This window comes from Haemorhous mexicanus, chromosome 2, assembly GCF_027477595.1.
Source record: "Haemorhous mexicanus isolate bHaeMex1 chromosome 2, bHaeMex1.pri, whole genome shotgun sequence".
In the NCBI taxonomy this organism is placed as follows: Eukaryota; Metazoa; Chordata; class Aves; order Passeriformes; family Fringillidae; genus Haemorhous; species Haemorhous mexicanus.
In genome coordinates, this window is record NC_082342.1 from 96,171,069 (window position 1) to 96,186,977 (window position 15,909).

Genomic DNA, 15,909 nt, shown 5'->3' on the forward strand with positions numbered 1-15,909 from the left:
TTTGGAAATCAAAGCTCAATTAAATCTAGGGTTTAGACTGATTTTTTAGGTATTCTATCACAAAAGATAGAACAGCAAACAACACATTTCTAACATATAAATTGTATATTCAAATCCCATCTGGTGATGGTGCTTCTCACTGGGTGCATTCCTTTTCTAAGCAGAAACACCTTTTAGCATGCCTTTCATGACATCATTTTACATCACCTTTTTATTTAGAATCTCCACCAAGAACTATCAAAAACCCTAACATACTGCTAAACATAAACCAAAAGAAAATACTTTCCTGCTAGAAATGGCCTAAATAATCAAAATTGAAAGATGACAAAATCACTGTACTTACTATGTGTCGTGCTGCGAACACTCCGTCAACTATTGCACAACAGAAGGCTGCTACAACACCAAAGCTGATAAACACAATGGAGGCCACCAACTGAGAAGAGAAAAACAGATTGAGCAATCTTTTCAGTATAATTCCTTAAGTAAAACAATTACACTAGTTTTTCTAATATTCTGAAACTATGGTTCCTGCTGCTGTAATTCACTTTAGATCAGTGAATTTAGATCAGGATGACAGTCGTACACTAGTAAAAAGGCAGAAATTCTTGATGCTGAGTTAACAGACCATCAAGCCTACTAGAAAAGTTTAAATCTTTCAAGAGAAAATTAGGTCAGCTGCAAGAGTTAAATTCAATGGTGATTTCTTCCAAATCAACTTAATAAAACAGCAGTGCTCCCGCAGGGACATGGTAAAAAGTCGTCTTCCAACAGGCTTACATAAATCTTTAGAGCTTTACTACATGGTAGTATTTCACATCAATAGATAAAGGCAGCTGTAGTAAGTTAATAACTAGCCTGTGAATGATCAGAAATCTTTTATCATCCCAAATAGCTTATGCCAAAACAAAATCAGAGATTCAGAGGACTGGTACCTGTGGAAGGGCTGGAGTGTGCTGCCTTGGCCCCCACCCTTGTTGGGGTTTCCAGCCTGGCCCTTAGTCTCAGAGTGGACAGAGCAGAGCACAGCAGAGCTCAGTGAGTGTCCCAGCTGCAGCACAGACAGCACAATGTCTTTATCAACCTACTAGCCATAGCTTCAGACCTCGTTCTGCCTCCCAAAGTGCTTCATTCATTAAGCACTATTAATTCTCTCTCAACAGGACTGCACATGGTGCATTGCTGGAGCACAGCTCAGGCACAAGCAGTGGTGGTATAGAGGCCTTGGTGGAAAAGGCTGTGCACTTTGGGTGTGCTGAGCCCCCTGCTCTCTGTGCTGCAGCTCTGACAGCAACTGCAGGGCTAGGACAACCCCAGACGCCATGAGCTCCTGCCCAATTCGCTCTGGAGAGAGCAACAAGACTTGGAAAAAATGTGGAATGCACTTCCACCAGGGACCAGTCAGTGTGCTGCTGGCACACACTTCTGAGGTGACACTGGCTTCTTCTGAGGTCACATCTGAAGGGTGCAGTGCTGTGAGCCAGGTGAGATGAAGCCCTGAAAGACCAACTGTACACTTGGCAAGGCACTCCCCTGGGTTTTCTAGCCCCAATGCCATCAGATGAGGGAGATAACCTGACAGTCCTTCCTCTCCCAGATTAAAGGATTTTGTGATGTTGAGGACTCTGCACCCTGAGTTTGAAGGAGTGAGTTCCTGCAGGTGAACCTGATATGCACTATCTGGCTATGCTTTTTAATGTAATGTAATGTATACTTCTCATGTCTCTGACATTTCTCAGGCAAAGTCCCAAGAGGAACCCTTTGAAACATCCTATATGTTGATTTTAATTTACAGTATTAAGTTATAGTTAATAACAACAACAGATTAAAAAAAAATCTTGAAAACTGACAGAACAGCATTCTTTTTTTGATAGGGCTCATGGAAAAGGGATCCAGTTAAGAATGTGGAACCTTTTTTTTTTATTTAGTAGTTATTAAATGCTCCTTCACAGCATGTATTCCTGAAATCCCCAGGTACAGATTACAAAAAATGTATCCATACAGTTTGTATATTCTTTTGCCTATATAAAATCTGCATTACCTAGATGTCATTTTCACAAATTTGTAAGGCATCACTAACTCACTTGAAAAATGGACTCTTTAGCTTGTGTTAGGTTAAGAATAGTACAATATCAATAGAGCTTCCAGAGGATGCAGCATTGTTGATTTTCTCAAAATATTTATATTGGGCAGGTAAGAAACTACAACCATATAAGCCCACAGCTTGGATGCACAGATCAAAGCAATATCACCCACTTGGAGGTAAGAGCTCTTGGAGAATTCGTAAAAAGTACAGCTTAAAAGCAGAAGAATCACAATGCTTACTGACACACTCCTTTAATCTCCCCTTAGCTCATGTCTCATGCAATCAGAGATGAGCCAGCACTGCCATAGGGATTGCTGTGGAATTGGAATCCTCAGCAAGGGGAGAAAAGGGGCACACAAATGTGGCTGAGATGATATTGGCTGATCTTGGGAGCCTGCTGCATTCCCCCTGCAGCCAGCTCCAACTTGCTGAAACCCTAGGAAAATACTGTTGGTTGCATCACCCTTCAACCTCTGCTAGGCCATGGCTCTCCAGGGTGGAAGGTCATGTCTCATGAATCTGGCTGTCTAAAGATCTTGGCATGCAATTCATCAGATTGAGAAGGCTGTGGACTCCTATCACTGCAGGATAGTAGGCTGTGCTGCCCTGTGGCAGCTGCATTTGCTACAGATCCTGGTCTCTTTATTTGAAAAAGCAGTAGTGTTTAAAAGTTCTGATTAAGCCATTATTGTCTGATACCTCTATCTTGTTTTTCAAGTCACAGCAGTCAATCATATAATTACTGGGCTAAGCCAGATGTTGCAAAATTGCCTGAGCCCAAGATGAATTTACTGGAAGCTGACCTCAAGGTGGCTTTTCATTTCACACGTGAACAATTTATTGATGATCTACAACCCCAAACCAACATTTTCCACTCATTGAGATAGCTTAAATCACTTAATGAGAGTACTGGCCTTTCAGTTTCACCATATAGCCTTAGGAGACCACATAAAAAGGTGCAGTAAATCACAGTATAGAAAGGAGCTACAGAAAAAAGCTGAGGAGCTTTGCACTCCTCAGTCATGTTGGAGATCATCTAGGCTTCCAAGGAATTTTCTGCAAGTCAAAGGTTTACAACCAGAGCCTACTGTTCTTATCCACAACTACTAGCAACTACTTCAACGAGCAGTCCCTTTAGAATCAATTTCATTTCTTGACTGAAGTAATATTTATCATGATGCCAAAGTGGCAGAACATGACACTGAGAGCTTTTTATGACTGAAATTGCCTTATATATATTTGAACAAATGAAGTGCTAATACAAGAGCACCACTAAAAAAATTCCTTAAAATAAAATTACAGATTTATATTCTCTCTCAAATCTCTCATTGCTTATTAAGAATGTGAAAAACATAAAAAAACAAGTACAAAATTAATTACTTCTGAAAATTGCCAGGACAACCAAATGAAGAGCTGTTGTAAATTCAAAAGCTAATTTTCCTCAGTAGCAGGTGATTGCTGGAGCAGTGAGTTCACAAGCCTAGGACTGTCTAGAAAGAGAAGAAGTGCAGTTCATTTAAAGATAGAGAATGTTTGATGACAGGTAAAAGAAATAACACTTTAAAGAAAATAAATACTCATCCACCACATCATCTTATCTCCATTTTCAACAGCATTATGTTTTTTCAGGGCAGCTATTCATTATTTATAGCAATATATTTGACCAGTTATTCAAGAAACAGCTTTGCTCTTGCTTTTCCCTTGGTGTGCAGCCAGGCTTCTCTACAGCTTTTGCCATCAGAACATGTTTACTCCTGATTCTTGTATGGAATACAATAATTTGATTATTTACAAGGGAGCCATAAAACCAGCTATTAAACACTGAAAACTGTACTGTGTGAGCCTAACAATCAAACTCAAAAGGCAGTTGTTTAACAGAGGGGTTTTAGCAAAAGGGAGAACAAGACAGCACATGGAATGAGGGACTTTTGTACACGGTATTAACTGAAGAGCTGTAATCTATCTTCAGCTGTGTCACAGAACTATGAAAACACTCAAAAACACAAACCTAGTGAAAGGCTAGACTACTTAATTCTTGCCTTCTTTCAGAAAAGATGTGCATTCTTTTCTCAGAATTCACCTGTCTTGGACAACCTCCTGTCTTTCAGCAGGCATACAACACCACTGCCTGCACTATCACCCTCCAGAACAAGTGAAGGCAACAGGGGACACACAGTGGCCAGAGATGCTGGTCACAGACTCTTGCTCAGCTGCCAGAAATGCACCTGGCCCAGAGAGTTGGCAGCTAAGTATCCCACAAGGATTTCCATAAGAGTTGTCCAGAAATCAGACCTAAGAGGATTTTTGAGTTTGATGAGGCCAGCCTAGCTGCAGGCACACTCATGTACAACTGCACACAAACACTGCTCCTCAGGTCCCCAAGCACACTCTGCGCTGAATGACACACCGATGGCGCCGCATCCCTGCTGTGTGACATGCAGAGACCTGCAGCCAACGTTTGCCAGCAGACCCACAGAAAACCACATTGCTTCTCAGCATAAGCCCATGCTGGCTACAGGCTGGCACCTCTCTGGCTGTTTCCAACAGCCCTGTGGAATACTTCTGGGAGCTAGCTAGACTCAATTCTGGCACATCTCTGGTTTCTTCATGATTCTAATTTAGCCTCTACCTATCCTCAACAAAAGAGCACAGCTTCTCAGATAATGACAGTCATTTCTAGCACCAGATGCTGTGTGAGATACTTCATTCTCTTGATCTAGACCAAGTAGATCTGAGACTGAAAAATGCATGGATTTTTGTTTTCAAAATCACCTCAGTACTGGATGCAAGTTGCATTACATCTAACAGATTCACTTCCCTCATGCTAAATGGCTACTTCTGCCATTTCTGGAGACAGCCTCCAATGTTTCCAAGCACTATGCTATTCATCAAGCCTCCCTGGGATTCTTTTCCAGGCAGAGAAGGAATCAGAATTACCCTAACTGATGTAAATTGACAACCACTGTCATTCAATAGTTTTTGCTCTAGAAAGTTGTCTTTGCAAAAGGGTGTGTAAATGTTATGCCATAGGTTTGTAAAGTCCTTTTTTATTCCCACACAGGTTTGAGTATTTGGAAAAAAAATGCATGGGGCAGTTTGTTGCAGGCTGCCCCTAACATTACATTCCCCAAATTACAGTTTAATTCTGTAGGCCTTTTTATTGGTTTGATTTCCCCATGTCCCCAAGATCAGAATTGTAGGCTTAAATAAATCTGCTGCACCTTTTCAATGGGGATGATGATGTAAGAGTAGAAGTTTACAAAAACTCATATCACAAATCAAAAACAGAGAATGGTTTTTCACCCTGGTGCAACCAGGGATCTGGAACAACCAATCTCAGCCAGGAGCTGCATCTGTTACCATGGTACCTCAGCGGGTCTATAGATTAATAGCCTACAAAATTAAGATAATTAAACTCATTGCACTGCATTGTATTTCAGATGCTGCTGTCAACTAAGCACTGCCTGTCTTGTGAAATGGGCCTGTATATAAGTACTTTAATTGTGAATTAATTTTCTCTAATTTGGAATGCCCTCTCCTGTGTGGCTGCTTCTCACACAACAGCCAATTCTTCTTCCTGCCCTGTGGACAGATATTTTGCTGCTGTGATGAAAATGAAGCATAGACAAGACTCCTACAGTTTTCACAACTGAGCTAATTAGGAGGTTTCTCACTACACCAGGTAATATGCTCCACAGTTTATGGTCTGAGAACATATTCTTTCCATAGGCCAGTTCTTAAACAATGGCATAGCTGTAACTGAGGCTCTGTTGGAGGGTTGTCACACCCCAGTGGGGTGGGATGACATCATGTTCGTTATTCATTAATGCCAGCTCCAGTCATAGCTGTGCACTGGTTACAATCACAAGAATTCATAATGGTGAAAGACTTTAATGACTGCCCAAACTATGTATTCTAGTTCCTAAAGGAACCCTACAAAAAAAGCTGGAGAGCAAATTTTTATATAGGCCATGTAGTGAGAGGACAAGGGGGAAGAGCTACAAACTAAAAAAAGGCGAAATTTAGATTAGGTATAAGGAAGAAATTCCTTACTGTGAAGGTGGTGAGGCACTGGAATAGGTTGCTCAGAAAACCTGTGGATGTCACATCCCTGGAATTGTCCAAAGCCTGGCTCAATGGGGTTGGAGCAACTTGGCCTAGCAGAAGGTATGCCTGTCCATGGCAGGAGCACTGGAACTAGGTGATCTTCTCTTTAAGGTCCTTCCCAACCTAACCCATCCTGTGATTCTATGATTGTGTTGTCATATGTTTAGATCAAGTCCCATCCTTAGATCAAGCGACCAAGTTAGAAAACTACGGCCTTTTCACAGTATAATCACTGTTGAATTCAGCAAGTCCAGTCATAGTGTTCAATATTATCAACAAATAATATTGTTCAATATTATCAGCAAAACCAAAGATCTTTGATTCAGATTTCCTTCCCTCTCTCTGTTATTAATAGCACCTTAGGGCATAGACTTGAACCTGTGTGATTGCTTGCTCACTGCCAACTCAAAGGGCACCTTCTTCTCCAGTCCTTAGTTAGGTTCCCTGCTGTCCAGCCCTTTCTCCTGCTCTCTGTCCCAAAGGGCTGCATCCCTTCATCCCAGCTCCTGTGCCCACCCAAACACACAGGAAGCCAGTGTAATTCACTCCACAGGCAGAAACTATTTATTCCCTCAAATGAGTTAAATCAGAAGACTGCACAGAGAGATGAGCACTAGATTCAGTGCAAGTGAAAAGGTGACACCATGTAGCCATGAGAGAGGGGAAGGAGGCAGAAGTGCTGACAGCAACTAATAGATTGTTTCACCTGTTCCATGTAATTTACAGTCCTAGGGATTATCAAAGGAAAAGGTAGGTTTCAGCTGTAATGAATAAATCATAAGGACTGGGGTTATTTTGTTGTTTGTGGTCAAGGAGACTTTTGGTTTACTGCCTGTGATGAAGTCTGCTGTTTCCCAGTATCGTGTCAGGGATAATTAGGAAAAATAGCAACATGAAAAGGCCAGTTGGTGTAACACAGGCAGGAGAAAAGTCCCATGAGACTTTTAAGCAACCTCACATGCATAAAAAGGTCAAATTAATTAGATAAACAAAGGGAAAAGAATACAAAAACCATATGAGAGGCATAAATTATTGTGCCAAAGAGAAAAAACAAGATCAAAATCCACTTTCAAAATCAAAGTGGCATTTTCGTTTGGAAAATTTATCTTTTTTTTTCCTTGCCGCACATCCTGAAGGGCAAAATTGTGAAAGGCAGGATTAGCAACATCTTTTGTTATACCTTAGGTAGTCACAGTTAATTTTTAGCATGCATAGGCATCAGTAAAAAAGTAGACACATTGCTTTCTCTTTTTCTCTTCCGGTGGTACTGCTGCTCAACTTTTGTAGATAATTCATCATTTAGGCTACACACAATGGCAAGCGACTGCAGAACTATCCAAGGATGGGAAATGTGCAACAGGGTAACTGAGCAGTCCTGGCTCTCGCCCAGCCCAAGCAGGTTTATGCAGCACAATTGAGTGAGAAAAGAAAGGGAGTACAGGTCCTGAGCCTGCTTACTCCAGCTCCTAAAGACACACACAGACATCTTTAGGACAGGGACTACTTCTTTACTGATCAGATGAACAGACTGCTCAATTGCTGGGAACTTTCCTTGTGCCATTTGCTGTGGCAGCTTGTTATGGAGATGGGAAAATTGAGCATCTGAGCACACTGACACAGGCCCGGGGTTGTGTGATGGCTGTGCTGGGTCCCATGGCAGGAGAGCTCACCCACGGCAGGAGGGCTCACTCAGCCAGCTTTGTTTGCTACTTCCCTTTAGGGCATGAAAGCCCCTAGTTCAATTCTGTCCCTGGTCCTTGAGGAGGAGCATGGAATTTTGGAGCATGGAATTTTGCCTTAACATTGTACTGTCCAAATAAAACCTTGTATGCTAGCTCTAATAGTTCCCTGATCTAGGGTCCCTCTGTTGTTTTCACCCTCTAGAAATGTTGTCTTGAGCATTAATCCTTAACTTATGCCAAGGCATTTGCTTTACACTTTCTGTAATTCATCTTGCCTTTTGTTTTCTAACTTGAAGAACACATGAAGATACAGTTTCTGTGAAAAACATTATATGAAACGCAGACAAATTTTCCCATATTTTTATCTTCAAGCAATGAAAGATTGGTAGGAATTATATCAATAGCCATTACGAAACATGAAATAAAATTACTGGGAAAGGTTAGCTGATTAATACATTATTTCTTCTCTCATAATCTAATATCAGCTACAAAACCAGACTTAGAATAGCTAGGAAATTATTTCAAATTGTTTTAGCAAAGCAAATCTTTACTAGAATGACCAATCTACAGAATAAAAAACCTATATCAAGCAGTTTCTGTGCACTTAAGAATTTGAAACTGGAATCACCATTACATTGCAATCAGAGAATGAATATGATTTATGTGTAAATGAACACATATTAAATTCAAGATAATTCATTCACTGATGAGTAAAATGCTTGTCTTGATTCAGTTAAAAATGTTACCACTGATGATGCACTATCAAGTCTCCTGGGATTTTGGTAGAATCTGAGACTTCACTGTACTCCAGCAAATATTACTAAAGCAATTGTAAAAAAAAATGAGATGGACCTGTACATTTTCTAAGACAAGAAACAGAAGGAAACTAAAAAAAAGGATTTTTTTTTCTGGTGCAGGGTTAGCTTTATTATCTATAGTGCTCTTTTAAGCCTTCACAACATCTAGGAACCCCAGATCATCCTGGTAACCATTACTGCAGTTCCTGATTTCCGTCTAGCAGCAGCACATCTCAGCTTTACTGAGATGCTTTACTATCTTTCCTTCTAACTTTACACATCTCAACTCATTCAAACAGCAGTGCTGTATTTTGTCCCAAGTTTGAATTGATCCAACTCCCCTACTGGCTGACCTTCTCTGCTTCAAGGAGGTGCTGTGCATATGCCCTGCTCCTGTGTTTTCACTCCTTTTAGAGAGATTTTTTTAAAATAGCTGCTCTACTTTTCTTCCATCCCGTTAAATCAGGTGTGTGATCAGCCCCCCTTCCTCTGTTTCAGACTCTTATTGTTATGTAGGGCAGCACTGGGGCTTCTCAGGGCAGTTCAATCTAGTGTGCTTTTCCAGATAGTGCCACTCTCTGGCCACCCTCACACAGAAAAGAGAAAAAAATTCTTCTGGAGTCACAGCTAGAGAAATGCTAATGGTTTTGGAACCAGCTTAATCAAGTCTTAGTCCAGTAGGCACTTCAAACTGGTAAGAATTCCCCTTTGCAAACATCAACTAAAGCACTTAGATAAGAACAGTTAAAAATTATTACACATTTAAGGACATCAAATTCACTCTAAAAGAAAAAGCTAAACACAGCATTAAAGGAAAGGGAACAAAAGTGAAACAAATTTAGATTCACTGATTAACAGTGCTGACATTATAGGAATTCATCACATATTTCTTTTTATGGATGCTCTTTTATTGCTTAAGCTGGAACAAGGTCATTTCATCGCTTAAACAGCTGTTCTGAGTGGTATAAGAACGATAACCCAAAAAGATACAGCATACCATGTGTCATAAAAGTTTATGCTTCCTGGTAAAAAATGGTGGCATTTACAGAGATTGAGACTGTCAGAGCTGACTGTTTTAGCAGCAAGAACTATTTTTACACCAAAGTCTCTGTTTTGACAAATCCTCTTTCCCTATACAGTAATTGCATGCACACACACTCTTTATAGAAATGCATGAATTACAAGGGGGGTTTTTTTGTGAAATCCTACCTGAAGGGTCTGGAAGATTGGATCTGTCCATCAGGGATATTCGGCTATTTAATTTGAGCTAATTCTTCTACAAGAGGTTCAGAAACTGGCTGTCCTTCTCACAGGGCACATCCCGCCTCACCTTCCTCACCATGCGCACACCAGAAATTAGATTCCTTACTGACACTTTCTATCCCATGCTCCTGCTTGCTAGGAAGAGTAATTGACATCTTTATTGTTCCACAAACACATTTCATGGGTCATAGGGTTTACTTTTGTTTTCAACTGTGTGACAGAAACACCTTCATTACATAAATGGCACATGAAAACAAACTGGCAGTTAATAAGAGCCCTATTATGCACTTAATCCCATGTGCTGTTCCCAAGCAAGATCTGAAAGGAAGCACATCCCAAAAGACTGCCTTTTAATAAGATAGAGAGCTTAAACTGATTTTGTGGCTTGAGTCTCTGACTCAAAAGAATGCTGACAGCCTTTAAAGAGTTCAGTATTGGAAATAAGCTCTGGTGGTGGAAAGACATTTCCATTCATATAGGTATGCATCTTCTTTCTGTTTCTATTGAATTTAATCTTCCAGAAACAAACTAAAGTAATTCTGCTTGCCAAGTAGGCTCTCCAAATAGAAACCAAAGAATCTCTTTCAAAATTTCTCCCTTTGTAACCAACATTCCATTTCTTTCTTCCAATGAGATGAGAAACCCGAGGTGGGTAAGACCTGACACTGGTACAACCAGAGGACCAGCAGAGGGCTGTGTGGGAGGGAAGAACTACAGTGCTGGGCTGCAGGTGGAGGTACTTGGTGGCATTTCTCTAGCTATGTCAGACACAGCCCTGATGATGGAGCACAAAGATTGCTGCAGACATGACTGTGTTACCCATTACAGCTTTGCCAGCTGAAACAGCCTGGCACACACATCTATGAACAGTGTAAAAAGCATTTTTCACAATAAAGACATAATGTCAGTGGCTCAGTGCCACAGACTTCTTTGTCATTATTACAGCTATTTGCCAGGACATGTCAGCTGTAAATACATAAATGTACATGTGCAAGCATATATTACAGGATATGTATTATATGGTTATAATTTCATAATAGATTTCTATATTAAAATATTTACATATAAATAAATATTTGCATGTCTAGCTGATGAATCTGTGCTGGTAAAATCTGAAAGCATACACCTGTAGACGTGCAATATGAAATGCCAATCCATAAGGAACTAGATCAGGGAAGAGCTGAAACACCTCCCACACTTCCTTTCATAAATCGCACAGTGAAAGCATCTATTTTTGAGTCTTTGAGCTTCAAAATTCTCCAACACTGTTGGGAAATTTATGCTATCTATCTTCAGGCATTTAACTCACTGACAACACTTAGATAGTGGTTTCACACCACAGTGAGTTGATATAACAGATTATTCCTGGCAAAAGGGACAAGTCTTGTTCCTTCCTTCCACAGATTCCTCTCCACCCTTACCCATGCAGCTCCACCAGTTAACTTGTGCTATGTCTGATGCTCACTTGGCTGGGAACCTTTTTACTCACTTCACTAGTGGAGAGTATTTTTAGCCAGGGCAGGGAAGAGGAGCAGAAGGAGTCAGCAAGATAGAGGAAGGAGCAAAGAAGGGAAGAGAAAAGAGCTCTTTGTGGCAGTGGGTATTTACATTTATTATAAATTGGAAATCCTCACATTAAATGCACAAGGTCAAAGAACTGCATAAAGAAATCAAAAATATTTTACTAAGTCTTTATTCATGGACTATATAACACTAATAATAGAAAAATGTCTCTCATAATATTATACTATTAGAAACAACTTTTCCACTTCTTTACATTTTACTTGCCCATGGAACTTTCTTCTTTTAATTTTACTTGTCTTCATTTTGGAAGGTGCTTTCATACCCACTGATATATCACCTATGCTCCTCCTCTGCAGCTGAAATAACTTAGCCTTCAAAATATTTCCAGTTATTCATCTCACTTCTATTCCTGTTTTTTGTGGAATATTTTCCTGCATTACAGGGAATAACACAGATTTTCCAGACCTACCATGGATAGACCACATTCCAAATCCCTACCAAAAAGGGTTAAAAGGGGCCTCAAAGCTGATTCCTGCAAAATAAGGCAGCTAATACTCAAGATTTCACCATGCTTATGGGCCATAAGCACTTAGGCTGGTCTGCTCTCAACTCAAAATCAGACAGAATTATAGTATGATATCTTCTGTAATATCCTCAATATTATAGAAGAGAAATGTAATTGTCACTTAACACAGGATTTTTCTTACCACACTTTAGCTAATTACAACTCCAGAATGTAGTGTAAACCACCCTTCAAGGTCTGTCCCAGAACCTAAGGCCTCCTGTGATGAGGCCTCTGAAGAGCACCTCATCACAGACTTGAAGAGTTAGTCATGAGAGCAGGAAGACATTCTCAAAGAATAAGCTACTTGAAGTTAACAGCTAATAAGATGCTGTTATATTTTGAAAAAATGAAGATTCATAAAAAGGAGCCACTTGAGCTCATTCAAGAGTCAGTGTCAACCTATTCTGATTATCTTTATATAAATCCTGTCTGTTTCTGAAATGTGCAGTAAGATCACACCACAAAACCTAGCACACATTTATGGCTGAAAAGGCATCAGTAGGTCTTTTCCATTTCAATAATTTCAAAGGTGCTAAACAAGAGAAGGATAATTACTAATTTCTACCATTATTAACGTTTTTACCTCAGCATTAATTGTTTTTCTCTGAACTGTGTGAAATATGAGCATACAGAAAATCAGAACTGTTAACTGCTGCTGTTGTTAACTGCTGTTAACTTTGTCAGAAACTTGAGTTTAGGAGAGAAATAATGCCTTGGTAATTACAAAGATAACCTTTACATTTTCTGCACTTCCCCTGCAACGGTAAAGGCTTCTTCCATTTATTTGCACAGAAACATCAAAGATAGTCTCAGGGGATCTGCAGAATTTCAGTGGTCTTTCTTTATTAAAACAAGCCACTTTAATTAGCCTAATATGTGACATGAAATCAATCAGTAATTAGTATCTTTGATCAAAATCTGCACTAAAGCTAATTTCTTCAGAATGTTTGATTTGCAAACAGCAAATGAAACAGAACATGTTTGAACAGAGCTAATTAGGTGTATATATAGCAGTATTTTTTGGGGGGGTGTATATATTAATAACCATCACCTTTATATAAAATGCCCACTGGGCATTTTCCGATGGGTATAATTTACAAGATATATTGGTTTTGAAAAAAGTGAAAGAGGTTTGCCTCTTCTAAAGGCTGGCTCACACATGTACCTGCTTCAAAAAATCCTCTATTCTGAAACAGATGTAAAAGCCCAGTGCTATGAAAATAATCAGAGATTATACTAAACTCCTACCTCACACAATGTCAATGCAGGACAGGGATGCTTGCACTGTAAGGGAAGTCTATCAACTGAAAACAGAAGAATAAATTATTGCTTTGTTTCTCCAACTTCAGCTATAGTGTCTTTCCAACACTTCATTTGAAATCTAACTCTTGTTGACAGAGGCTGGGAAGCAAGTATATTAAGGGATCTAAACTTAGCATCCCTTGAGAAGCCTGAATAAATAGCTTTGCCTTTTCTGCCTGTGTGCAGAGCTCCGTGTTCGTATCTTCCTCATGTTTTCAAATTCTGCTTTGTTGGAAGCTTTGCCTCCATTTCTCTGAACAAGTCAAGGACCAGGCTGAGCACTAGGTTTATATCTGAGTATATCCTAGACATGTCAGCAAGAAAACAAAATGTTTTAGCATGAAGAATGCATGAGGAAGCCTCAGCAGTGGAGGACTTTGGGTGTCAGACCTGCTGCACACAGCTGCTTCCATGCTAATTACCAAGGTTTGTGCTTACTCACCATCTCATGAGGGGTCACTCCTGCTCCAATGACCCCTCCCCATCCTCCCTGTGTCCTTTTTTCTCCTGTACCTCCTCCCATGTCCTTCCTGCCTGCTGTCTGCCACAGCTGTGCTGCTCTCATTGTAGCTCCCAGAGCCCTGGCAGCACTGTGATACTGCAAACATTCAAAACCCTAGCAGCTATGATGCTGCCCTTGAATCTCCCCACCACTCTTGTAGGCACCACAGCTTCAGGGTGCTCATTTCCAGCCTTGCAAACACTATGGCTGGGTGAGGCTGGCACTGGAGAGAAGTGTGAGTGGAAGCTGTGAGCCATTGCTTGGTTTATGCATTGGCTTAGCTAAAACTGCATGCATGGTGTCACATCAACACTGCATATTCAGGGAGTGATTCATTTCTGGGTGCAAGCTCGTGCCACCTCCTCAGAAAATATGTATTTTCTGAGGAGAAACCTCTTACAGCTCTCCCTCAGCACTACTCACTGCTCTCAGCTCAACTGTATTGCCAGGAGCCCCCTGCACACCCAGCCTCCCCCATTCCTGTATGTAATTTCAGCATCTTACTTCCTACCTGGAAATACTTTGTACTGTAATGTGAGGAGATGGCAAGCAAGCAAACAAGCAAGAACACTTCATGTCTAACAATCAAATCCATTTGACTTGGGCAGTATCATGTTTTTCACCCATCCAGCTGGACTAAGTGTGCCTTTGGAATGAAACAACATCCAGCTTTACACTGCCCTTCAATCCATAACCTGCTTTGCAGAGTGCAAGAGAGGCAAAAAGGGAAAGCAACACATTATGCTCGAAATGCCTTCTGTTTGCCAGTTAGAAACATCCCAAATCAGTGCAAATCTTTAGTCAAAGGGAAATTTTGTTCTGCTGGTGCCAAGCTTTGCATATCAGAGCCAAGCACAAATGCTAAGAGCTGAAGTGAAATCATGCTAGTCAATGAGGCAGAGCCTGCTTCTTCAAGCAGCAGTTCCTTTGAATTAAGGGTTATACCTTGGTCAGCACATTGAACTCCCACTGCGGGCTCTGGGATGCCAAGAAGGAGGTCAAAGAAGTGCAACATTATTAATGTCATGTTTTAAGAACAAACCATTGTCCACTCTGCCTAACTGCTTTTGTTCTTTCTCAAACTCCACGCTCATCACTTACTGAGTGCTGGGGTTTTGCTGTACTGGTTCTGCTAATCATTACATATTTTATGTTACATTTAGGATTTCATCAACCATGAAAGAACCTGGACTTAAAATGGACAGGTCACAGTGAAATAGAACTTCAAGACAAAAAGAGAAATAGATCTAAGTAGAATGGTCAATTTGAAATAGACTTTTTCCCCTAGTGCAACTAAATTTGCATTCATTTTCAATTTAAATAACAAATAAAAAATGAAGTACTGAGTCATTACAGGGGCCAGATAACTGTCAGAGCTACACTGGGTTAAATTCAAATTGTACTGCAGTAATTGCTCAAAGGTAATCTAGTTAAAATAGAATGAACTGAATAGGCAATTTCTTTTCCTTTCCACTCCATTTTGTCCTGCTACAATGCATATAGTTTTTAGGTACAGGAATATAACATTTATTCTACATTTCTGTGCTTACTTTCAATCTTCACAATCTTACCAATGGTTGCAGATTTGTTAAAGCTGCCCTAGACCCTTCCAATCAAATATACTCAGTTATGTCCCAGGGAATAAATACTGCCTTCCATTGTAAACCCTTTCAATCTCATTTCCACCATTTTTAAAACCATCAGCTCAGCCCCAGCAAAGACAGTGTTAAAAAACCCACTGTGGATGGTTCTCAAAGCAAGATGCATAATTAAACTTTCTAGTTATTCTCTTAGTCTGTTCCCCAGAAACCAAATCTTCCAACAGCCAAATCATCTGTAAATGTTATAAGAAGAAAGCAGTTTTCCTTGTTCCATGCTGGGAAATGCAAGCAGGCACTAATCCTAAGCATACTGGACACTTATGTCTCCACAGTCCTTGTGTAAATGACACAACATGTCAAGGAATACATACTTTAACTGCTGCTTACCCACCTTATGGCTTTTCAGACATTTTACTTTTGCTAAGGACAAAAAGAACCATAGAAAACCACGAGGCAGATTAGAAAAGTGAAAACTCAAACAAT

The 15,909-nt window shown here is 40.2% G+C and overlaps 1 protein-coding gene across 1 annotated transcript in view; it reads right to left on the reverse strand.

Moving 5' to 3' along the window:
• Nucleotides 1-15,909, reverse strand: part of TMEM255B (transmembrane protein 255B) — a 67,193-nt gene that overhangs the window by 37,975 nt on the left and 13,309 nt on the right. Inside the window, exon 4 of the mRNA XM_059839630.1 lies at nt 344-433. Coding sequence (XP_059695613.1) covers nt 344-433 — 90 coding nt within the window. The remainder of the gene's footprint in view (nt 1-343; nt 434-15,909) is intronic.